Raw genomic sequence first — 24,909 nt, 5'->3', positions numbered from 1 at the left:
ATGACATGTTGCTGGAAGCAGCCACAGAAGACAGGTACATTGTTTCCATAAGGGGATACACATAGTCAGCCACAGCACTTAGATAGAATGTGGTTAATTTACCAACTTTAGAGTTTTGGTTAACCTGTGTCCACTGCAGCCTCAGATTTCAGTTCTTGCCTGACGGGAATGAAAGCCCATTTGTTTTTTTAATCAGCCTCCAGACTAAATGTGCTGAGCATTCTTAAGTGCCTTTCTGCTCACTGCAGTAAGTAAAGAGCAGTTATCTGAGCTGTCCTTTCTGGCAGAAACCAGTCTGGCAATCCATCCTTGACCTCTCTCATCAACAAAGAATTTCTGTCCGCAAAGCTGCTTTTCACTTTATAATGAATGAACATCTGAAATAAGTATCTTGGATATAAAAATCCCAGATCAGCTGTCGGAGCCACTAAAATCAAATTTGCTGCATCCTTCACCGAAGCTCTTATTTTGTAAATCCTCCCGTCTCACTTTTTTTGTCTAATCGCCTTCCCATTTGCTTTTTCCCCTTTTCTTTTCAAAGACGTGAGGTCTTGGCGGGTTCGTGGTGAGGAGGCGGCCATGAGGAAGAGCTTGTCTCTGTTGCCAGGCAATGAGGGCGGGAGCTCGGCCGGCACCACACGGGTCTTTGGTGTCCCTTTGGATGAGGTGTCTCACACACAGACAATAAGTGGCCACGAGGTTCCTGCCCTGGTCAAACACATTGTCGACTACATCGAGGAACATGGTGAGTGATGGACACAAACGGACAATATAAACACACAGTACACAACGTATACAAAGATTCATTAAAATGTTCAGCTTTTTCCCATTTGTGTAAATATCAATTCAATATCCCAAAATAAATCATATGTGAATCACTGCTGTATATCAGAATGCACAAACCCAAAATATTTGGGTATCATTGCAACAAAACCAATACATTTGATTGTCTGATATCGCAATAAAATCATATTCTTGCAGAGAATATACTGTAATTCATGCTGAATGAAACCGCATGACAAATGCTTTTATTTTGGCAACTTTTATTTGATTAGGTTGTTTTGTATTAACATGATTAAAAGGGCAAATACTGTCTTGTATTTCCCTTTAGTTTAACTTACTTTATAAGTTTTAGATGAACTATGTTTCATTGATGTTTGTGTCTGCACGGATTATTTAGCGTTGTGTGTTATTGAGCCATAGTGACTGCTGTTGTACCTTTGAGCAATCATGTTTGGAATTCTGCTATAAGTCATCACTACCATTACCTTCTTGCATACACACACGCACACACACAAAGCTACTGTTCTCCCTGCCATGGCTGTCATACGAGGTTATTGGAGAGATAGTTTATGTTATAAGATGAACTCTGAATGCACCGGCTGCTTGCTCCTTCATCACATAACCATTCTGTCAACTGCAGATCTTATTGCTTTGTACATTCCGACATATTTAGCTGCTGCATGTTCCAAAAGAAGCTGACAATGTAAGTAATGACACACTGGTTTTAACGTGATCAACGAGAGAGGGTGGAGTAAACGGCTTATAAACTGGTAGAGCTTCATTCTTGGCAAACAAATACAGTCCAAGCGCCCCATATTTGTCTCTGTCTGACTTTAACTCTGAAAACAGGGACAAAAACATTTAGATAATCTACAGTTCAATATGCCTAAACATGCCTTTGATGGCTGCCACACACACACAGCTACTGCTGACATGCCGTGGCTGCTCTTGCATCAAAGATATAGTTTATGTTATAAGATGAACTCTGAATGCACCGGCAGACACGGTCTGCTTCCCCCTTCATTACATAACCATTCTGTCAACTGCAGATCCACTTGTGAAAACAGAGGAGCTTAACCATGGAGAGAGGAAGCTACCAATAACACTGGTCCTGGACCTTTTCCACATCCCCCCTGGATTATTTCTCTTCAGTCCTTGCAGAGCAGGGGTGTTAGTCTTATGTCATTCTCTTTTTAAGACTTTTAGCTTTTAGGCTAGCAGTTTCAGACATTTTGCTCTGACAGATGAGGGGGATCAAATTGGCATCAACCAAAGAAATTCACAAACCAAAGCCAGAAGTTGTTTGTGTTTGGCTGGTAATGGTAACATCACATCAGCATTTTTATTTTAAATGCTGTGATACATGTTTGTGCTTAGGATGCATTGTTGGTGTGAACCCTGAAGAGATGGAATGATTCATTTGGATTTGTTTATCTTGTTTCACTAAATATCATTTTCTCTGGTATGTGCAAAATGACTAACCTCCCCAATTTAAAAACGAATGCACAAAAATATCCATTTGTAGAATAAAAACTCTCTGTCTTACAGTTGAAGTAGCAGCTATAAAAATGCCTCCCATAAGATGCAGGAAACTCGTGGAAAGTCAATCAATTATTTACAGAAATAACTGAATAAAAAAAGTATCCAGAAGATGAAAGTATTAATTAATGTTCAGTTTTAAAGCTCAACAAGACCATAGTGATACATATACATCTTTATGTCATTGGAAGTAATTAGAGTAGGTTGTATAGGAGTTTTCATTGGCCTCGGGCTTGGGACAACCAGTACTTCAAGAAAGGATTTCTAACTTCCATCTACATTGACAAGTCAAACAATAGAGAAAGCTTCCTTTTCTAATTTCTTCCATTGTACAGCGAAAACTCTCTGTCAGGACATTTTCTTGTCAAAGCTGTCAAGAAAGTGTTTTCTTTTCTTTAACTGTTGGAAGGAAGCTTCACCTCGAGTCCCCTCGAGTGACCAGCGAAGCAGGCCGGTGCTTTGTGTTACTGCTCGTCCACATGAGGTTATGTAATATGTCTCTAATCCCCCGGGGCTCTGCTGGCAGCAGCACTGCCAGTCCAGAAGTTATTGAGCCAGTGAAAAGGTCTTACTGTCTCTTATTTCACTTGTGTGTGAATCTGGAGGTTTTGAGTAGAAGCAGGGTGATGGAAAATGAGCTAACCAGGTAATTGGATGTTAAGGCCGAGATGGAAAATATAAAGCACCTGAAGGTGTGTCGGAGCAAAGCGTTGGCATCTGTGACGGATTAAATTCCTTACATTGTTTGGACAACGACTAAATGCTCTGGCCGGTATTTTGTTTTGTTCCACAAGACTGAGCAATGTTTTAATCAAATCAGTCAATCAAATATGTCTGTGGACGTTGTTGACACTGCTTGACATTGTGATACAAAAAGGAATTTAGGTTTTCTTACCCATTGTGTCCCTAACGTTAACAGAGGAGAAATCGGTGAACAGGAGTAAGAAGGACTAACCAGGCAGGTGTTACATAATCCTTGAGTCACAACATATTACCACTTTGACATGTTAAAGTATTGCCTATTGTGTTTATTTTATGTCTTCATCTAGTGAATAATTACTTGCATTGCGATGGGATTCGCAACACTTGACAGCACTGTGTGGGAATGGAGTAAAAAATCTAAAGGTATCAATAACAACAATCCTGTCGTAGTAAAATAAAAGGGTCATTTTCTTACGGTTCTTTTACCTTTTCATAACCAACAATTTGACAAGCGTGCCATCGTTATGCACCTGAGCCCTGGTGGGTACGTGAACGGATATCTTCTGAAAACAACACAACATTGAACTTAACAGGTCAATCTGCATTCTCTTATTGGAGCTGTACTTTTTTATTTCACACTGTATTTTCACAACTTTCAGGAATAAAGATTAGCCAGGATTAGCTTGTAGTTGATGGAATAGAGCTTACATGTAGACAACAGTTTTGTTATCCATCCCAAAAAGTCTGTAGTTGTATAAAGTGTGGTGCAAATTTCCTCAAATCATATCCTTCTAAATTTTAATTTATATACATTTGTGAAAATCCGACTAAGAATTGTTGTAATACCAACAGTAGTGATCCGAGCTGTGAAAAACACAAACATGTTTTGCAAGAGATTCATGTGTCGCCACAATCAATAATACAAACACAACATCATGCAAGGTGAGCAGATAGTTTGTTGCACAAATGATTATGGACATGTCAGCTATAATGAAAGTTCCAAAAATCCTATTCAGTTTTTTTCTTGTACTTTTCCACCTTTCTGTCCTGGTTCATTACGAACACGTATTTGGCCTCAATAATCAACCAAGCTCAACGTATTAAATATCGAGAAATACACTCTAACAGTACTAAAAGTATTAATACATGACTAAGTAATTATTGATGTTTCTATCATCAGGTCATCTGGACCTGGAGGGGCTCTTCCTGGTTAATGGCAACGCAGAGCGTGTGGATTGGCTGCGTCAGCGCTATGACAGTGGTGAGGAGGTGGAGCTGGAGAAGGAGGCTGACCTGGCGTCAGCGGTCAGTTTGCTGCGGCTCTTCCTGCAGGAGCTTCCTGAGCCCGTTATACCAACAGCGATACAGGGACACATTCTACAGCTACACCAAGGTGTGTGTGTGTGACATGGACTTCTTATACACCTCTAATGCTCTTATGTATATTTCTCCACACACTCGCCCCACTCTCTTTTTGTCCACTACTATTTTTTCTGGTGCTTGTTGCAGATACTGATCCATTTTTACTTCACTTTGGTTTGAAGTTTAATGGTTTTGTAAATCCCCTGTTTAGGGCCTAATCTGACCAAATACAGAGACATAAAAATAGAAGTGAAACACACTCTTGTTCTCCATTTTGGGATTTATTTAAAGATGGTATTACATTTTTGAACCTGTTATGATTGTGACTATGGAGACAGATCCAAGCTAAGCTGTGAACACATAGTACAGTTGATCTCTAAATTAAGTGGAAACTGGCTGAAACAAACTTCCAAACATGATCCTGGATATCTCTTCCTTTACAGTTTCTTTTAGTTGCCTTAGTTATTTATTCTTTAGTTATAGGCATTTTTGTAAAAACAAAGAAAAGATAATCATGATCAGTGTTTCTATCAGAATAATTTTTTATCGGTGGTGGCAGCTACCGCTAGGTTGGGAGCACGACTCAACAACAACTCCGGTCAGTCACATGCACACAACATGCTCTCGTGCACACCCTGAATTGGCCAAAGAAGAGAGCGGCAGTGTTCTGCCTGCCTGCACAGGAAAACATGAAAAAACGAAACTTTCTGGAGTTGTCTGTTTGGGCACCAGTCCATCTATGACAGCAGGGTCTGTTGTCTATGTGTTTCTAAGAGAATGTGACGGTGACGACAATTGAGCACTGCAGACAGCTCCACGAAGCAACAGAGCAAAACACTTAAGATCTTTCATGTTTTTAGGGGAAGTATAATTTATTTTGGGTTCCTCCTTAAAACAATGGGAAACACAGATGTAGATTGCAGGTATTTTGGAATATATCATTAATGGTTCTTCTGACCGAAATCAGATAAAGTTTTCACCAAACTAAGAAGTGGAATTATACCTGTTTTAATGGAAAATATCTATTATCACCTCTCCAAATTTCCCACGTGCTTCGTTTTTACTGTTTGTCTACAATTGTTTCTATCAGAGATAATCTGCTCTAATCCTCTTCTCATGTTGATGGTTGTTCCTGTGGCTGAAATGCAGATTGCAGGATTAGTAATGTTTTTACAGGCTCTCCATTTTATGTCGTACATTTTTAACTATTCTATAATGGAACTACTGAACTACAGCAGGAATTACTCATTCCATAATCCATATCCTCTTTTAGTTCATTTCACCTCAGAGGGTTGAACACGTTTACAACTGTGTCATACTTTCACAGAAAGAACACAAAGGAGAACATTATAAGTTACACACAGTCATAAAAAAGCTGTGTAGCAGCATTAAGTGCGGCATGTATAAAGTGCACTGGTGCTAATGGGAACTATAAACCAACACCCTTTTTGCAGTGAAACAGTTTACCGTAATAACAGTGAGTAAGAGATGTGCAATGGAGGTTAGGAGCATGTTAATAGTTGCGTGTTTAATCATAACCACAAGTCTATTTTGAACCATCCCTAGATTACAGCAATGAGGAAGAGCTGTGTAGAAACCTGAAGTACCTGCTGCAGCAGCTTCCCCAGCTGAACTACGGCCTTCTGCGTTTCCTGTGCCGCTTCCTGGCCAGCGTGGCATCCCTTCAGCAGGAGAGCTGGAACGTCGGGGCGCTGGCCGCCGTCTTCGGGCCAGACATATTCCAGTAAGATGCCTGTACAGGGCAATCTAATAATTGTGATTAACACTATCACTGTGCCTTTGCAAAAAAAAAGCTAAACTGTCAAGTATTATGTGCAGAGGACAGGCAAGAATATCTGTTTAGCTTTTTTGTGTTGTTTAAATTTATATGTCTGAGCGTGAAGTCATAATTTATAGCAACAGAACTGCCTTCAAATGTATGCATTAGAAATAAACTCATCTAGCTCGAATTGGCCCATATCATCAAATCAACAGAAATGAATCAGGATTGCTGTAATGGAGAAATTGATTTCACTGAAGCCTCACATTTGGCACTGCAGCTGGTACAGCCACAGATTGGTCCGACAGCTGTACTGCTATGCCTTCTTCATTTAACAATGATCAAGAAAGCATCCATGTGTGTAAAAAATACGTCAAAACACATAAGCACTTTCACAGACGTTTATTCAGCTACTAGAATTATTGAATATCCAATCGGTGGCATCGCACACTCAACACAACCCTTTCTTGTCTTCCATCTGCAGTCTATCATCAGAAGGAGAGGACCTCAGGGACCAGGAGACTGTAAGCAGAGTCCTGGCAGAGCTGCTGGACAACCAGGATTACCTGTTTGACTCAGAGGACGATGATGTCTCCACCACCAACGACTACAGCTCCATCAACGAACAGGTACTGCTCATCTCAACATGTCTCCACATGTCTGCATATTCTCAATCAGTCTGTCTCTAATACTGTGAATCACTATCTGCTTGCATATCTGGTAATATACAAATAGTACACATTTAAGAAAAAGTGGTTTTATTAATAATTTTGTTAATTAACTTTCCAGATGATTCACATTTAGTTCAAGCTGTCAGCAGAAAAACATTTCATCACATCTCACAGAGAAGTTGTCCTCTTAGCGTATTGTCCTTTTCTTAATACCAGCCTATAAATCCACTCTATATAGAATTAACACCTTTGAAGTGATGATTTATTAAGTGATAAAAGAAATAAAACATATGGAAAAATGTACAAAAAACATCATAATAAAAAAGCAGAATATAGTCTAGATATACCACGACGTTAAGACTATGTTTTGGATGCTGTTTGCCAAATGTCGACATTCCTGATATATGAGCAAAGAAATTATAAACCTCGTCTTTGTGTTCTTCTCTCTTTTTTTTTTCTTTCTTCCTCTGTGCCCAAATACTAGAATGTGGCATTTAACTCTGCCAAGGTCAGGGTTGAGATTCCTTCTGGGTGGAATCAGACTAATCCTTTGATAAAAAGTAGAAGATTAAAATGTTGGTATGCGATTAGATTACATAGTGGAAAAAGACAGCGATAAATACAAGATTTACCAGAGAAAAATGAGTGGTGATATAGAGTAATGTGGCATAGAACGGTTTCATATATCTTCAGATGAATAATTTTTTATTTAACAAATCAGGTTTGTGAATTTATTAACTTCAGGTTTTGAGCTGAATGTTATCATGCTTGATATGTTCAAAAGAATTTATATAAAAACAGACCTGGTTGGGTCCTTCATTACAAAAATGAACTGCATGAAAAAATCTGAAAAGAAATAAGAAGTCTTCTGCTTTTTCTGAATTAGTTTGAACAAACACCTTCATTTATTTGAATTCTCAATATCTTCAGCAGTAGATGTATGAATCATTTACCAGTGATTATTGATTTTTATTTATTAAAAGATCTTGTAACATTAACATCAATATTGACAGGAACTGAATGAGTGCCTTTAGTGCAACAGTGACTTCAGGCTGAGAATAATTAATAAGCCGCTTAGTGTGTAGGAATGTAAGTAATGCTCTTCAGCTGTACCCACGTCCTCTATCTATTTATCAACAGTACATTGTATTCCTGAACAAAAATTGAAAAAGAATCTGGAACAACTTGGCACACCCACTGTGCACAGTGGCTTTAGATATAGTCTGTCTCCCACTATACATTCCTGTTGTTGTCTCAGGCCGGCGTTGAACAAACAGAAAGCGACAGACTAAACAAACTCAAAGGCATTTCCCTCTGTTACCCCGGCAACACAACAGTGCAATGTGTGGCAAAGGTAACATTTAACATCAGGTTGTTCTTTATTTCATTGTTATTAAATGTCAACGTAAGCACAAACACGATAAGCACGAGACAGTTTTATGTTGAAGTGAAAGGTTACAGTGTAAGTCATTGTGAGATTGTGGTCAGAAGGTAAAGAGAAATAGAAACCTTATAGTATCTGCAATAGGTCAACTATTCAAAAACGTTATTTATGTCTGCTTTAGTTCTCTTCTTCTTCACAAATTCCCTTCCTTTTAAAGGCTGTTTTGCTATTTTTCTGCTATTTTCGCCATCTTGAGTCCTTGGAGTTGTTATCTGCGATGTCCTTCCTTAAATTCATTAAAACATCTAATCTCGTACAAAAACTCTGGTTTTGTAAAAGAAAACAAATTACGTTGAAATTCAGATTAGCAGTAAACTTGAGTAAAAAATCCTCCCATGCAAATCATTGAATTTATTTTTATTTTCCAAATTCAATTACCTTATCTATCTGGCTTTTTCCTTCTGTCTCCCATTGTAAATTATATTGGCTGTTCTCTCAGATGAATGAGAATATAAAATTATCCAGAGGGACAATGAGAAAAGGAGCAGAGGAGGACAAGGCGCTCTGAGAGACTGAATCTGTAAAGACAAATCATCCAAGCAGCGATTCCTGTGTTTTATGTAAGAGAGAGGTTAGAAAAGTAGGAGGAGGAGAACGCAGACAGGAAGATGGGGGAGAAATGGCGAGAGAGAGAGGAAAAAGAATACAACAACGGGAGAGAAGAATAAAAAAAGCTGGTGATGATGTAATTCTGCATCTCACACCTGCAGCCCCCTGCACTACACTGGGGATGGCTCTGTGTGATCAAACACTCATGGAGGGGATTATCTCCCACACACATGCTACATGCTTGGACTTTAAAGCTTCAATAAGACTTAAGAGTAACTAAGTAAAATGATCACAGGGTTAAGGACAATTCCAAATTAAACTACAGAAAAAACTGTCCATGTAAACGTTAAAATGGGAGTTGGACAAAGAATCAGATGAAAGATGTAGGATGTGACAGAGAGAGAGAAGAATACTGTTGTTGTTTTGTGGTATGTTTGGGGCTGTGAATCTCAATGAGGCTGACAAGCGCCAAGCTGTAGTTTGGTTTCCTTTGTTGACAAAATACAAGTCAATGGAATTGTGTTGTTAAGGTGCTGCGTGAATCTTTGCTCAGGCTTGTTGTTGCTGTTGTTGCTGTTGTGATGACACCAGTGGTTGTTTGTTTTCATTCAGCTATTGTATTTTACTTCTGGGGCCTATGGACACAGCAGGGAACAAATAAATGCTACTGAAAATGATTTACTTATTTGTTTTAGATCAAACTTCAGTACTTCAGTTTCTGTGCGTTCACACCCGAGAGAACTCAAGGTTCTTGACGGAGCTGAGTGTGAAGGCTTCACTGTCAGGGTCAGTTTTGATTCCTCAGCACACATTCTAAGAAAGCACTGCAGACAGAAAACAGATTGTAGTCACAATAAATATATTATGTCTTGTACCATAATTAAGCCGTTGTCTTTTGAATTATATTATCCAGAGCGCGAGTATTTGGACAGCTTCTCTGTTTTTCAATTACATAATAGTAATGTTGGCTGCTACATTAAAGTGCTGAGAATCTAATTCAATTTGAGTGGGTTTATAAACTAAATAGAAGGTATAGAGAATAAGTGTATCACATCTGCTGACTCTGAATCACGAGCTGTTCCTTTTTAATCTCGACAAGTTCCTCTTTCCATAATATTAATAGGGCTTTAGTTTATTTTGTCTGTCTTTTTGAATTTGTTCAAGAACACCACTGGTTTCTTTTTGTTTGTTTTTAGTTCCCTGCAGCTGAATCTCTCTGTTTTATGAGGTTTATCAGGGTGTTGCATCTTGTGGTGACTCTGCAGTTATAGTCATGAAGTCTTCTCTTGTTAACAAGGAAAATGTATGCCTACACTTTGGAGAGTATTCTGTGCAGTAATTGACAGGCTTTTCTTCACCATGCTAATGATTTTCAGCTCATCCATAAAACTTGTGTTCATTTGTCAACCAACTCATTTCCCTTTTTATAGTTTTTAAGTATACCCAATGCCTTTCTTTGAGAATGTACTGTTATTTTTGTGTCCTCCACACAGTTCTTTCAATTTTGGCCTAGACCCACTCAAAACAATGACGAGACTTGGCTCTTTATTGTAGTATCCATTTTGTTGTTTTAGATTAAATGTGCTGAGGCCCAGAGCCTGAAGAACAACACATGTGTATCTGTCCAAATACTTATTGCAGCAGCAGTGCAGCAGCAGTGTGTAGTGACCATGAAAAGCAAGCAAACTGTTCTGTCTAACAAGGTCACACCCCATTGTTTTGGACCTGCTGTGAACTTGGTTGTAGAGAAAACAAGACATGGTTTGTAGGATTGATTTGATTAACCACTGAATTTGAAATACTTTCAGACAAAAGACAGACATGTGATGTTGCAACAGCAATATTACTCTTTTTGTGCCCATGTACATTTCTCAGCGTGCATAGCTCTGAAGTCATTGTATTTATATAATGAGACAGAAACATTTGGCAAAGTATGCACAGGAAAATTAAAAGAACATTGAATATCCAATATAATTAACCTGCGCAATGAGGAATGGCAATGAGGAATTTGAAAGAGACCCAAATTATTTTTATATATGTATATTCATTTATGGATCTCTCTACATTATAAAAGAGATTGGATTCTCTAAACACATGATAATGAAATTAAAATTGAATTGGACATTAATTGTTTTTTTTTCAGGACTTTTGAACTCGCACTTCTTGATATTGCTCCCTCTCACACAACAGGTGTTAAATATATTTCAAGTAAGATGTTTCTACTGTAAATATCCTGTTAATATCCTGTCTGAATACAGCCATACGCATCATCAATGCAGTGGCAACCTCTTAGCCAAGCAATGGGCAGATGAAACCAGCACAGTTGAGTATTTTGTGTGTCTAATGGGCTTTAGTGGAAGCTGGGCTGCTAACACAGGACTGAAGACGTCCTTACTTTACCTCGTCTGTTCGTTTAACCACAGCAGATAAACAAATCAGCGTTTAGCCTGTTACTTTGCCTGTGCCAAGTTAGTGGAGTGCTTCTGGAGCTGAGCCACGTTACAGATGTCGCAGCGAATGTACAACTGTACCCTGGACTGTGGACATTAATTAGAACAGGGCAAATGGACTAACGTTAGTGATACCAGAAGATGTCACAATGTTCAGTAGCAGGGAACATCTTATAGTAGGTTGGAGTGTATACAAGCAATAACCTATCTAAGACATTGCAGAGAGATGTTTAATGTCTCTGAGGGGACACATAGTACGAACACACTTTTTTTTTTGTTCAATCAAACACAACCCGTGTGTGTTGATGTATTCACTTTGACAGCATGTTATGAGTAGTCGGAGAGAATGCGAATGTCCATAAATCAGTGGCTTTCCACACTTTCTTAAATTGAAAGCTGCATCACACGGCCCACTCACTGCAGGGACGTTAGGCCAGAGGACTTATCTCCAGTGGACCTGCTGCTGCAAGTAAACAGTGCAGTCACGCAGAAAAGGATGAGCGAGAAGACGTGTAGAATAGTTTGGAGTTTTTTTTCACTGCTTAAATTCTGCCACTTAAATACTAACATGTTTATTTTCTTTTAGATATTCTTCACTTAACAATTATTTGGATTCTTTCTGGTTTTGCAAGTACCTTGTATATTCGCAATCTCTCCTCAAGCTCAGATATGAGTGGAGTGAGTAGGATCAGATTCATTTTAATTGAGGAGCAGTTCTGTATTTTATATCTCTGCCAAGGAGGTTTGGTTTTTTGCCACCGTCTGTTTGTTGTTTGTAAGCAGAATTAAACAAACACTACTGTATTCGCACAAAACTTGGTGAAAGAATGAGTCATTGGCAGAGAAAGAAGCCATCACATTATGGAGTGTATGCAGGATTTATTTTTCCACTTTCTTTAACATTGTGAAATAGCTTTTTCTTTTCACATTTTCACCAATTCCTCTGTGAATAATTCATGGCATATGATGGGAAAAAGTGGAGGTTGTGCAATTAAGTGCAGATTGATTGAATTAGAAGAGACTGTTGGGATTTGGCAAAGTAATAAAACCATCTAGTTATCAACTTTTCATGTATATGATTTAAACCTAATCTATTTGTTTTCAGGGGGATTTGATTCTACTTAATCAGTTGTTCTCATCAGGTGTTTTTAGACAACATTTTCAAAACACATTCAGCAGGGCAGGTAAAATACTTACATTGGAAATATAGAGGTTATATCAAATAAAGAAGGACTGAGGTATTGACTATATTCATAGTATAATAAAGGTTGAATATAAAAGAACCTTTAAAACCACTGATATACTGTGGGTCAGCCGCAGTCAGTTTTCATTGTTCTGTGTTCTTGCCCCAGTTACAGTTCAACAGCCAGTTAATAAAGCCACTGAATCTTGTTTCTCTGTTTTCAAACCTCTGAATCACATGTACAAGCTAACTCACACATTAAACATAGCAACTGCTCCGTTTAACCTCAGTGATTTGTGCCTTAATGCGATTAAAGTTTTCCACCGTCCAAAATAAAGGGATAATATTTCCAGCCCTGTGAATGACAGGTCATCCTGACAGGATTTAACGACACTTATCCCTTAATGTTGTTACGTCAACTCAAAGGCTTTCTGATAACTTAAGTCAGCAGAAGCCCTCATCATATTTTCGTGCAGTAGGAATAAACACTTATAGCTCAGGTGGCACTTACACGTTCCTGTTTTATTGTTCATCATTTCAGCGTGTGTTTTAATGGGTCGACACAAAGTGACTTCTGTTTATAAGGTGACATCCAGGCTTGTTGTTTCCACGTCGCTGATCAGCGGCCTTGATAGAATATGCTCTTTGAAGCTGGTGTTTAATTTAAGGTTATATTCAAGGTATCATTCTTGCATATTACTGCAGAATGGGTCTGAATGAATTTTTACATCATTGTAAAGGGGATCAGACTTTTCAATCCACGTTTTTATGGCCTACAATCCTGCGGTTTTTATTCCTAGCTTTCCACAGGGCTATTTAATTTAATGGAGAGATGTTATTGTCCCTCTAGATTGTTTAGATTTATAGTCTCATATGGATTAATGTCATTCATTTTCAGTCATAATTTTCATTTGACAGTGTAGCAGATTATAATATATAGCAATAAATATTTGGCTGCTTTTTTTTATAAATGTTGAAGTGTCACTGGGTTAATTTTATTCAACTATAATTTATACAGCAGAGAACACAAGGGCACTCAGACTGGGTGTGCACAGGTATTGAAATTAAAGAATTGAAGTGCATTTAATTACGTGACTCTGTACACAAGAGCTGCACACGGCTGTTATGTGAAGTATGAGGACCTTATGATTTGCAGTATTGGTTTTATTTCCATATTGCTTATTAATATAGTTGACAAACAGAAACACATACAAACACACACTGACACACACTGAGACACACACACACACACACACACAGAGGAGTCCTGTGACTCATCCTTCCTGGTCTGCACATGAAATGATGTAAGAATGCCCTGACAGCCAATCATAGCTCCTAGAAAAGATGTTTCCATAGCGACGACACGGTGACAGCAGCAGTTGGTGTTGCTGTTGACATGAGTGAGGGGGGTGGTGGTTAAGGAGACAGGGTGAAAATGTCACGGAGGAAAAAAAAGAGTCTTGTGATGACGAATCTCATTCATGGCTGTTTAACCTCGTCTATGTTTAACTGTGCATTAAAAACATGAAAAAGAAAAAGGTACCTTCAGTGAGTAATGTTATATTAGATATAAAACCAATAACCAACCACAAGAATTATTATCCCTTGAAATGTAATTGGCAGAAAAGAGATAATTCGATATCATTGGTAAAGTCCAGCCCAAGGATTTCTCTTTGTGTGACTTTGCTGTGAGCAAAGTGTAATATGATGAGTTATTTCTGTCCACATATTTAATCTCCTCCCTGCCTTCTCTCTGGCACTTCTTTCACCCTCTCTTTTACTGTCAGATTGATTTCTTTCTGCCTTTCATCACTCCCTTCTTCTTCTGCCTCTGGCTCTCTCTACCCTTTCCTCACTCCCTTTATTGGTCACCATTACCTCTGGCTTTAACCCAGGGTTGAGCTGCACTGGTCAAAATAACAATGTAATGTCATTCTTTTGTTTTCCGAATGTGATACTATAAACAATATTATGTAATTATTCAAATGTCCCTATGTTCATGGGGCTCTAAACTGCCGGTTCCAGTTTCCATTCCACTTGTAAAAGGAACAAATACGCATTGCTTTGCTTTTTTAAACTAAAACTAAAATACTTAAAAATACTCTCATTGCAAAATCTCTCCTAGCTTTATTTTCTCCATAAATGCTAAATATTTTTCACTTAACACAGCCATATTTTTTCTTTCCTCTTTTTCTATTGAAATCTAAATCAATAATTTTTTTTTTGTAAATCAAAAAGCTGCCTGGTATATAAATCAGGACGTATCAACATCTGTTATAGCATTTTATTTTATGTCTAGCAATACAATAGTTTTGACATAGTATCATGGATTCATAGTTTGCTTGTTACATAATGTGTAATGTGACTGGAAGGGGTACATTACTCAGTCAACATGAAAACGATACTTCACTGACCGAGCAGCACAGTAAATCACTTTAAACCCTCCATCCCTCCTTCCTTCTTCTCATCCTGTCTTCACGCTCACTCCCTCTATTTCTCCTTCCAAGAAGATTTTCTGTATCTCGATCCATTGTATCTGAGGTGTCGGTGTGTTACGCTTATGCTTCATCTCTATTTATGGAACAAACTGTGATGTCTTGTCCCTGTTTTACACAGACTGTATGTTCAAAGAAGATTATTTGATCAGTTTAACACCTTTCTTTGAATCTCTGTAGCTAGAAATGTTTTCTGCTAATTTCTGTCTAGTGCAATTCTTCAGTCACTAAAAAAAAGGAAATAAAGAATGAATTGTTATTTGTCCCCCGCTGTGAAAGCTCGTTATGAACTCCCAACATCACACATGCTTTCTAGAGAAGTCTGTTAAATAAGTAAACTTTGCTACCAAGAACATCTTTTTGTAAATTAGATTTTAAACTTTGAAAGTTTGCAAATCTCTTTAATAACCATGGAATCTTGTTAATTCTGGGGGGAGGGACGAGGACTTCTCATCCCCTGAAGTCCGTCCTGAGGCTAAAATGTCAGTTCCAAGAATTTGCTTCTAAGGCTTTTCACTTTATCAGATGGTCTTTGCAAGTCTGCAATTGCAGTAACTATTTTGCAGTTGTCAGTCTACTGAAGTCAGATGAAACAACATGAAAATGTATTGTAAATTATTTTATTAAATTCAAATTGTTTAATTTTGGAGGATATGACAGCTACAAAGAAACCAGTGTTTCCACTGGTAATTGGCCAAAACCAGTAATTGGCCAAAACAGTTGACCTGTAATAAAAATAAAAAATAAATCATCTAAATAAATGAATATGATTTTAGTGCTAACCTTTGTTGTTCTTTTTCTATTTCTGTCTTCAGATCACCGAGCTGTTGGACGATGATAAGTGTGAGGCGGAATGTGAAGAGCTCCCCCAGGACGAGGAGGAGGGTCCCGCCTCCTCCGACTCACCACAACACAATCACACTGACGAAAGCCCTGCAGCCAGGTGAGATACTACGCCTGTGCTTGATATGATTTTAGACAAGATAATCACTTTCAAAAGATGGGATTTGACAGAGGTTACGACAGGTGACAAAAGGTCCCTGACTGGATTTAAATACCAGGACATTATGTTTACATGGTAATCACCATCCCTCCAATCGGTTATTCAGTCGCTCAGTTATCTGCTGCTCTGCTCGGGAACTTTTATTCATGTATCATGGATTTTCGAGTGAAGATAATTTTCCTTCCCTGATTATGCCCTTCATACATTTTTAAACTTGAACCACTTATCTGTAGCAACTTTTTCTTATGATGAATTTTGAATTCAGTTGAGAGGCTCATTTCATCATAGTTCATAAAGCACAAGAGATGGATCAGACTGAGTTGCTAATGGTGGAAGATTAAGTCAGGATTAAAATAATAATTTGTTGACACAGGACATGTCAGAGCTACAGCACTTTCATAGCACTGCTTCATCACGAGAGGCTGCTCATACTAAATGTTCTGGCAGTTTCCAGTTGGTCACACCTAAAGATGCAGAGCGACGCAGTGTGATGACCCCTCAATGATCATTAACTGGTAACCAACCAGTAGACAAAACTTCTCTCATGGAGACGCTCACGTACGCAGGATAATGAGCCCCCCTCCCCAGGCTGAGGGACCAGAGTTCAATCCTCCTGCAGGGACATGATAACTCTGGTTCTTCTGATCTGCTGATCTCATTTAAGTTGATTACTGAGCCTTACTCCCAGACAACTGTACATAGAAAACAACACATTTTACACCACGTACTGTAATCTCCCGTATAGGTTGAAAATATGGGAAAAGTACAGCTTTTTTAAATCTTAAATTAGATTCCAAGGTTTTAAGTTTAAGACTTGTGCCGTGATAAACTCAAGTCAGCACAGAACAGAATGAGTTGTAAATCTTTACTTTCAAAACAACATATCATCATCTCATCCGCACAAATATGACCCCAGGGCCTATTTGTGCACCCAACATGTAAAGACTGCATACATGAGCAGTAAACTGGTTGAGATGCACAAATTGACAGTGTGCGTGGAGTCTGTGTGTGTGTGTGTGTGTGTTTATGTTCCGCTCCACCTCCAAACGAACTCACCAGGAACTCCAATTATTTATTTTCTCTTCCCTCCACACGCTCGTCTTCTTTCGTCTCAATTTTTGTCAAATAGATTCAAGATGAAACATTTTCAGCTCATGCAGACATGTTATTACACCGCATGTTGCTTAAACCAGGACCAAAGTGTGTTTTGCTCCGTTTGCACTGCACCAAGTGCTCAGTAGCCAACTACCTTAGATTGTAAGATAAAGTAAAGTGCTGTATAACAATAAATCTCTGTGTGTGTGTGTGTGTGTGTGTGTGTGTGTGTGTGTGTGTGTGTGTGTGTGTGTGTGTGTGTGTGTGTGTGTGTGTGTGTGTGTGTGTGTGTGTGTGTGTGTGTGTGTGTGTGTGTGTGTGTGTGTACGTCAGTCGTGTCCTACTGGCCTTTAAGATGATTAGACAGTAATCCGTAATCCACATACAGACAACTCGCACAGTTCCACATAGCGACACACACCAATGCTCGCTTGATTTAAACCATACAATGCACACAGTGTTTGTCTGCGTCGCTAAAAGAGGTGTATGTAAAAGGTAGACTCATTGTTGATGTTGCTGGCTGAGGAAAGCATTTTAACACTTTGCATGTGCTGCCATGATGCTGTTGTCCCACTTCAAGTTCAGCTCACTGTGCCAGGGTTCAACAGTCACGATAAATAAGGTCACGGACAAAAGACGCGCTCAGGCTGCTGTGTGTCTGTTTTTCTTTTGGTATTTAAGTAGTTTAATAGTTATAAATCGTTTGTGGGACACCACCAGAGCATTCCTCCCTGTGTGTCTCATCTGTGTGTGTGTGTGTGAGGGTCTTAGGTGGCAGCTGTTGTACCACGATGCTCAGGCTGCACGCAAAGCTTAAATAATTATGAATATGACAGAGGGTTACATGCAGCACATTTTTTAAATAAGCGACTCTGTTCACACCGTTTTTGATCTTCAAGACTAATGTGATTGTTTTATTTGGTTTTAATTCTCTGTTAGCCTCGGCCAGGCCTCAGCAATCATCCCTATGACCTTGTGTAACCTCAGTGTCTGGGCTGAGGGATTATTGCTGTATTAGTAAACCCACGAGACGACAGTATAGACACCACAGAGCAATTTAAAACAATGTTGACGCAGAGATTTATGAACATACATCTGTTTAAATTGCTAAAAATATCAAGTATCCTTTGAGCCAGCCACAGATACAGTGAATAGCCGGTCTCTTTGCTTGCTTACACAAAAGGAAAAGAAAAGTTCGATGTCAATGCAGGCTTGTTTCTGCCAAACGACACACATAAGGACATTAGTTGTAGACGTAAATCTCTCTTAGTTTGGAGGTTTGGTTTAAGTCTCCTGAGAAAACCAATATTGTTGACAGACACCCTGGCATCTATATCCCAGACTTATATTATGGGAAGCAGAGCTTTATGTAAGTCTACATCATTTAAATATAATTATCTATGACTGGTAACACATGCAACAAATGGAAAAGGTAAATGCAATGTAGAAATACTTTATCAGTAGAAAAGTCAATGTCTTTCCATGATATTGGTCTTTGACCATTTTAAGAATCAGTCTGTAACTCTTAATGGGTGAAATTTAGTTTTTGCTACATTAGTGCATTAGTACATCAAGTACATTTACAACATGTTACCGTAAATATTTTCAGGAATCATATCATTTCCTGGTACTAAATTGACACGTCCCACATTTAGGAGTATGACAATTGTTTGCCACACAAACAGACAAAACAAAAAATGAATTGATGTTTTCATGTGTTTGTGTGAGCAAAACATACATTTTCCAAACTTTTTCTTTCCTTATCTTACCTATCTCTACCCATTATTTCCTGTCCCTTTCATTTATTCTTCACTTTTCCTCCCGGTTTTACCGTCACTGTCTCAAAACCTTGTCTTGACCTTTAGTGCTCTCCTAAAGATTCTGATGAGTCAGGATACGTCTGTGTTTCTGAGGTGAGTGGTGACTGGGCCGTGTGTTTATCGGCTATTCTTTGACACATAAATGCTTTGTGACAACTCAGAAATAAAGAGAAAGTTCCTGTTCAGTCACTCTGACCTGTTTGTCAAGTACTTGACGGATAGCAAAGTCTGTCCTCTGTGGCCGCTGCAGTGTTCCCTCAACAGACTTAATTTCAACGCTCACAAACACCCACACACCTTTCATGCTGACATCCTCCGCTCATTTCAAATCTATATTTAATCCATGGTATTATCTTCTGATCTCTCTTCTTCCCTCATCACTGCTTCATCTCTACTCCGCTTAACTTTCTCTCTCTCTATGGAAAATATTTTTGATGAGGCTGCCCTCATGTTCTGGAAAAAGTGGGGGCAGTGGTCTCTAGGGTTGCACTCCGGGCAAGGGATGGATTAATGGAAGCGGTGTTAATTTTGGCAGCTGTTTTTGATTTAGTCTTAGTCTTTAGATTAGTTTTAGTCACATTTAGTCATTTTTATCCTGTCATGTATATTCGTTAGAGTAGACCATGTTGGGACGTGCCTTAAACACAAAGACAGGCTTATAGTTATGATGCCTATCTTCTGGACTCTCAGACATTCTCGGAGAGTCCTCCAGGTGTTTATCTTATTTGCACTCTAACTTTTTGGGATGACTTTTGACTTAGGGAATTATCTCTGACCAGCTAATGGATGAGTTCAGAAGGAATGTTCTTGACCAGTGTGTCTACATGTTCGGACACAAAAACGTGCCCTTATTTAGTCAAACATCCCATAAGGGGACGTCATTTACCTGAAGTCAAGGGCGGAACCAATGTCCCTACAGTGCCTTGCATAAGTATTCACCCCCCTTGGACTTTTTCCCATTATGTACTGTTACTAACTGGAATTCAAATAGACTTAAATAAACTTTTTCCCGTTTGATCAACAAAACATGCATAGTACTTTGGAGGTGCAAAATAAATTTTATTGTGACACAAACAATAATGAGAACAAAAAAGTTGACATCTGTTGGGTGCATAAGTATTCACCCCCCTGTGTCAATACTTGGTAGAACCCCCTTTCGCTGCAATTACAGCTGCAAGTCTTTTGGGGTATGTCTCTGCCAGCTTTGCACATCTAGAGATGGAAAGGTTTGTCCATTCTTCTTGGCAAAAAAGATGAAGCTCAGTCAGATTGGATGGAGACCGTCTGTGAACCGCAATCTTCAAGTCTTGCCATAGATTCTCTATTGGATTGAGATCTGGGCTTTGACTGGGCCATTTTAAGACATTAACATTCTTTAATCCAAACCATTCCTTTGTAGCTCTGGCTGTATGTTTAGGGTCATTGTCCTGCTGGAAGATGAACCTCCGCCCCAGTCTCAAGTCTTTTGCAGACTGCATCAGATTTTCTTCAAGGATTTCCCTGTATTTGGCTCCATCCATCTTTCCCTCTATTCTGACCAGTTTCCCTGTACCTGCTGAAGAGAAGCATCCCCACAGCATGATGCTACCACCACCATGTTTCACTGTTGGGATGGTGTGCTCAGGGTGATGGGCAGTGTTGGGTTTTCGCCACACATAGCATTTTGCATTGAGGCCAAAAAGTTCAATTTTGGTCTCATCTGACCAGAGCACCTTCTTCCACATGTTTGCTGTGTCTCCCACATGGCTTCTGGCAAACTCCAAACGGGATTTTTTATGGATCCCTTTCAACAATGGCTTTCTTCTTGCCACTCTTCCATAAAGGCCAGATTTGTGGAGTAGACGACTAATAGTTGTCCTGTGGACAGATTCTCCCACCTCAGCTGTGGATCTCTGCAACTCCTCCAGAGTAACCATGGGCCTCCTGGTTGCTTCTCTGATTAATTTTCTCCTTGTCCGACTCTTCAGTTTGGGTGGACGGCCTCCTCTTGGTAGGTTTGCGGTTGTGCCATATTCTTTCCATTTTCTTATGATGGATTTTATGGTGCTCAGAGAGATGTTCAAAGCTCTGGATATTTTTTTATAACCTAACCCTGCTTCATATTTCTCCACAACTTTATCCCTGACCTGTTTGGTGAGCTCCTTGGTCTTCATGATGCTGTTTGTTCAGTAATGATCTCCAACAAACTCTGAGTCCGTCACAGAACAGGTGTATTTATACTGAGATTAAATTGCAGACAGGTTGCAAATGTGACTTGTGAATGCAATTGGTCGCACCAGATCTTTGTTAGGGGTTTCACAGTAAAGGGGGTGAATACATATGCACTCAACACTTTTCAGATTTTTATTTGTAAATAATTGTGAAATCCATGTAATATTTCCCCCCACTTCCAAATGATGCACTATTTTGTGTTGGTCCATTACATAAACTCACGATGAAATAAATTTTAATCTGTGGTTATACCATGACAAAATGTAGAAAAGTCCAAAGGGGGTGAATACTTATGCAAGGCACTGTATATAACTGTGTGTAAGAACCCCGCACGTCAGATTTTCACCATTTGGCTGTGTGATGTCTCCGGGTTTCTAGATGCCCGTCCTGACCTGCAAAACTTCTGTGTAAAAAACGTTGTTATACTGAAGGTACTAGGTCCTCGGAGTCCTTTCTTCATCATCAACAACTTATACAACATCATCGACCTCTCGGCTACATAGAATATACGATAATCCTTCTTAGTTTTAGTCTAGTTTTAGTCGACGAAAACGAATTACATTTTAGTCTAGTTTTAGTCACATTTAGTGGCCACATTAAACTCCTTTTCTTCTCTTCTCAGGCCCAGGGACCCTGTGTTGTGTCTAAAACTGCATAATAGTCTAGCCTGCAGTACTTAGGTTTTCCATTAGATATCCCTACCAGCATAGGTCTATAGCAGGGGTCGGCAACCTTTACTTACTTATTTTGCCCCCTCCTCCCCCAAATAAAATGTGTCTGGAGCCGTAAATCATATTTGATAACAAAGCTACTAAAGTTTCATATAAAGTTATACTATACTAAACTATAGTTTGTTGCATTTACGAAATTATAGAACGACAATAAAGAAAACTCTTGACATTTTATTGCTATTTGTACCTTAGTACTTTAGTCATAGTTTTTATTTTTAAAGATCCGTTTTCGTTACGTCTTCGTCTCGTCTTCGTCATGGAAAAAAGATCGTTACCGAATATATTTCGTTATAGTTTTCATCAACGAAATTAACACTGAATGGAAGAAACTGAGAATCGGCGGGCAGAGAAGGTCGGGGGAGAGCGAGCACACGGTGGGAGAACTGAAAGTGTCCCCTCTTGTGAAAGATTTATTGATTGTTCCGTCCGGCTGAAAACGCAATATCAGACCCCCAGAGGGAGAGGTCGGCCAGAGGATGACATTTAGACACTTTATCAAACACTTGACTTCAATTTGCCTCCATTTCTGTTTGTCGTTCCTCACCGTTACAACCATCATACCATCCTGGCATGACTGTCGTGTCTCATGTTACAAACAAGCAGCTACGTACCTCTTCCAGGTCCTGAAGGTGAATCCCCTTGTGATATTTTTTTCCTGCTATTTATAGTAGCAAACAGGAAGACAACCAAACCAGTGCACTTCAGACTGTGAGGAAACATTTTTTCATGTAAGTTCATGTCATGTCCCTGTGATGAGGCGAGTGAGTAACAGAATCCAGGTCACAATCTCTGGCAGACTAAACTTAAACGGAGACTTGTCTTCAGATCTTCTATTTCTAGAATCTCGTGGTTTTAAAGTGCAGCAAAACAATGAACAAACTTTGGCCACACTGCAGACATCTTTACATAAACTTAAAAAAAGAAGGGTGTTTAAAATAGAGACCTTCCTGCGATGGGATCATATCAGCTGCAACACACATTATATTGTTGTTCAGACACATGAGCACTCTGTTGTCATCACTGCATGACTATGTGGGTTTGTTGGTTCAGATCACACTTATCTTCAATCTACACACCTGGAAGTTTTGTGAGCGCATGTATCTAGTCGACCCCAAGAATCTGCTTACCCGGTTCTCCTCTTGGTTTCCCTTTGGTGTTGTAGTTCAGGTGCAGCTGAGTGGTGCCCTGTAACATATTGTGCTCATCCATCACATGAGTATGTTTAATCTAAAATGACAAAAACATAGACATAAATACAGTATATAGGTCAGTACAGGAGTATCAGCTGTTCACCTTTTAGTGTTTTGACCCAGTTCGCGAATGTATCACTAACGGTTTCTTATTCTAGCACTGACACCACAGGAAACATGATTTTCCCACAAACAGTTTTCTACTTCACAAAAAGCTCCATGGTGAAGTAGCACTCAATATTCCCCATTCTTTTCTATAATTAAAATATGTCTATGCACACAGGAAGTGATTCATCAACATACATAATCAGAGCAATAAGTAATGAAAAAAAGCAAAGTTTAATAAAAGTGTAAAAGCCTGGAGCTGTGTTTTAAAATGTAATGAGATTGATTTTTACGTGACAGTGATTTTCATTTGACAGCTGTCCTTGAATGCACCATGGGGAGGTTTGATAACAGCCTTGCTTTGATTGCAGCGGCACAGAACTACGTCTGCACTGTACATTACCATAGAATGAACTGCATATCAACAGGCCATTTAACATGATACAACACATCTCAAGAGAGATATGCATATCATCGGATGGCCCAAAAAATCATTCATGCAATCATAATTGATAAATACATCTCTGTAACCGTGGGAGTCCTCAGTAGTTAATGTTTTAGTAGAACTCCTCTCGCTCTCTCTTCCCCTCAGTTTGTCCTACTTAGCGTTGTGCTTCCCTCCAGCCCTCACCCCTCGCTGCCCGATTGTGTCGAGGTCCTGCCGCAAGCACTTGGCACAAGGTGTAATATGATATAGCAGCTGACCTAGATAACACCATTCTCCATGTGCTTATAGTTCTCACTCTCAGTTCTGGAACAGCTGTCCAGTGTGGCTTTCTAATAAGGACTCGCGTTCTCAAATAATCACAGAAAAGTATTTACTATGATTATTTTATCACAATGCTCCTGCAGCTGCTGCTGCTGAAGCCTTTTTATTTTGACACCTTGCCGCTGTAGTTAATTTGTGTTAATCAAGATACAAATTTAAATAAATCCCCTTAAAATACCACAGATGTAAAATTAATTCAAAACTGTGGCCTCAGCAGTCCTAATTAATTGTGACCAAAGTTGCACAACATTTACACAACTCTATTCTCTTGAGGAATTGGTGGAATGTCAGTTCAGTGGAGTGTGTCCCAGACAGAAAACGTAATACAGTTTAAAATTCAACTGTTTTAGGAAGTCATGGATTAATGAGTTATTTAACTAATCGGTCACTTTCAAGAAAAGTTTATATAAATTTCCCTCAATTGTACTTTTGTTCTTATTTTACCACAATCAGGTCCAAACCTCATGTGTCCAGTCAGTCGTTGACCACTGTTTAATATCAGTTCACAAGGTACATTAAATCACTTCTGAATTTTAATAAAGAAAAGGTCGAAATAATAAAGGTATAATTCTTACTAGATCCCAGAGGCCAAAGTTATGTCTTCAAATTTAATCCTTCAATGATATTTAAACCAGTCTTTTACAAATCTGTTAATTAATTAAATTAAAACATAAAATTCACTGGAACAAGAAGAATGTTCAGCTTTTGGTTGGTAATTTAGTTAAACAAGGAATCAATTGTGAAAATTTTGGTCAGTTTCGATTAAACAACCGATTTATTGATATTTCAGTAATCGGTTAACTAATCCTCTCATTTGAAACAGAACCCAAAATGTTTTAACATAACTATCAACAAACTACATAGCAGTGCACAATTTTTGGGTTTTTATTTTTGTTTGTTTTTATATATTTACCACCGTCATATACCCTGTTCCCTCACTCAATGATCAGTTCATAGACTCACCACTGTCACCCCTTCTCTCATCGCTTTGCCTTTGTGCTTAATAATGCATTAAATATCTGAATGT

At 38.9% G+C, this 24,909-nt stretch overlaps 1 protein-coding gene across 5 annotated transcripts in view; it reads left to right on the top strand.

The window, feature by feature from the left end:
- Positions 1 to 24,909, top strand: part of fam13b (family with sequence similarity 13 member B) — a 62,768-nt gene that overhangs the window by 14,748 nt on the left and 23,111 nt on the right. For all 5 annotated transcript variants that reach the window (XM_053428392.1, XM_053428393.1, XM_053428394.1 and 2 more), the window contains exons 3-7: positions 542 to 745; positions 4,205 to 4,417; positions 5,953 to 6,130; positions 6,651 to 6,795; positions 15,774 to 15,901. In XM_053428392.1, coding sequence (XP_053284367.1) covers positions 580 to 745; positions 4,205 to 4,417; positions 5,953 to 6,130; positions 6,651 to 6,795; positions 15,774 to 15,901 — 830 coding nt within the window. In that variant the 5' untranslated portion in view covers positions 542 to 579. The remainder of the gene's footprint in view (positions 1 to 541; positions 746 to 4,204; positions 4,418 to 5,952; positions 6,131 to 6,650; positions 6,796 to 15,773; positions 15,902 to 24,909) is intronic.

Source organism: Pleuronectes platessa, chromosome 8 (genome assembly GCF_947347685.1).
Source record: "Pleuronectes platessa chromosome 8, fPlePla1.1, whole genome shotgun sequence".
Lineage (NCBI taxonomy): Eukaryota > Metazoa > Chordata > Actinopteri > Pleuronectiformes > Pleuronectidae > Pleuronectes > Pleuronectes platessa.
The sequence above is the reverse complement of the archived record's forward strand: the minus strand, read 5'-3'. Positions and strand labels throughout refer to the sequence as shown.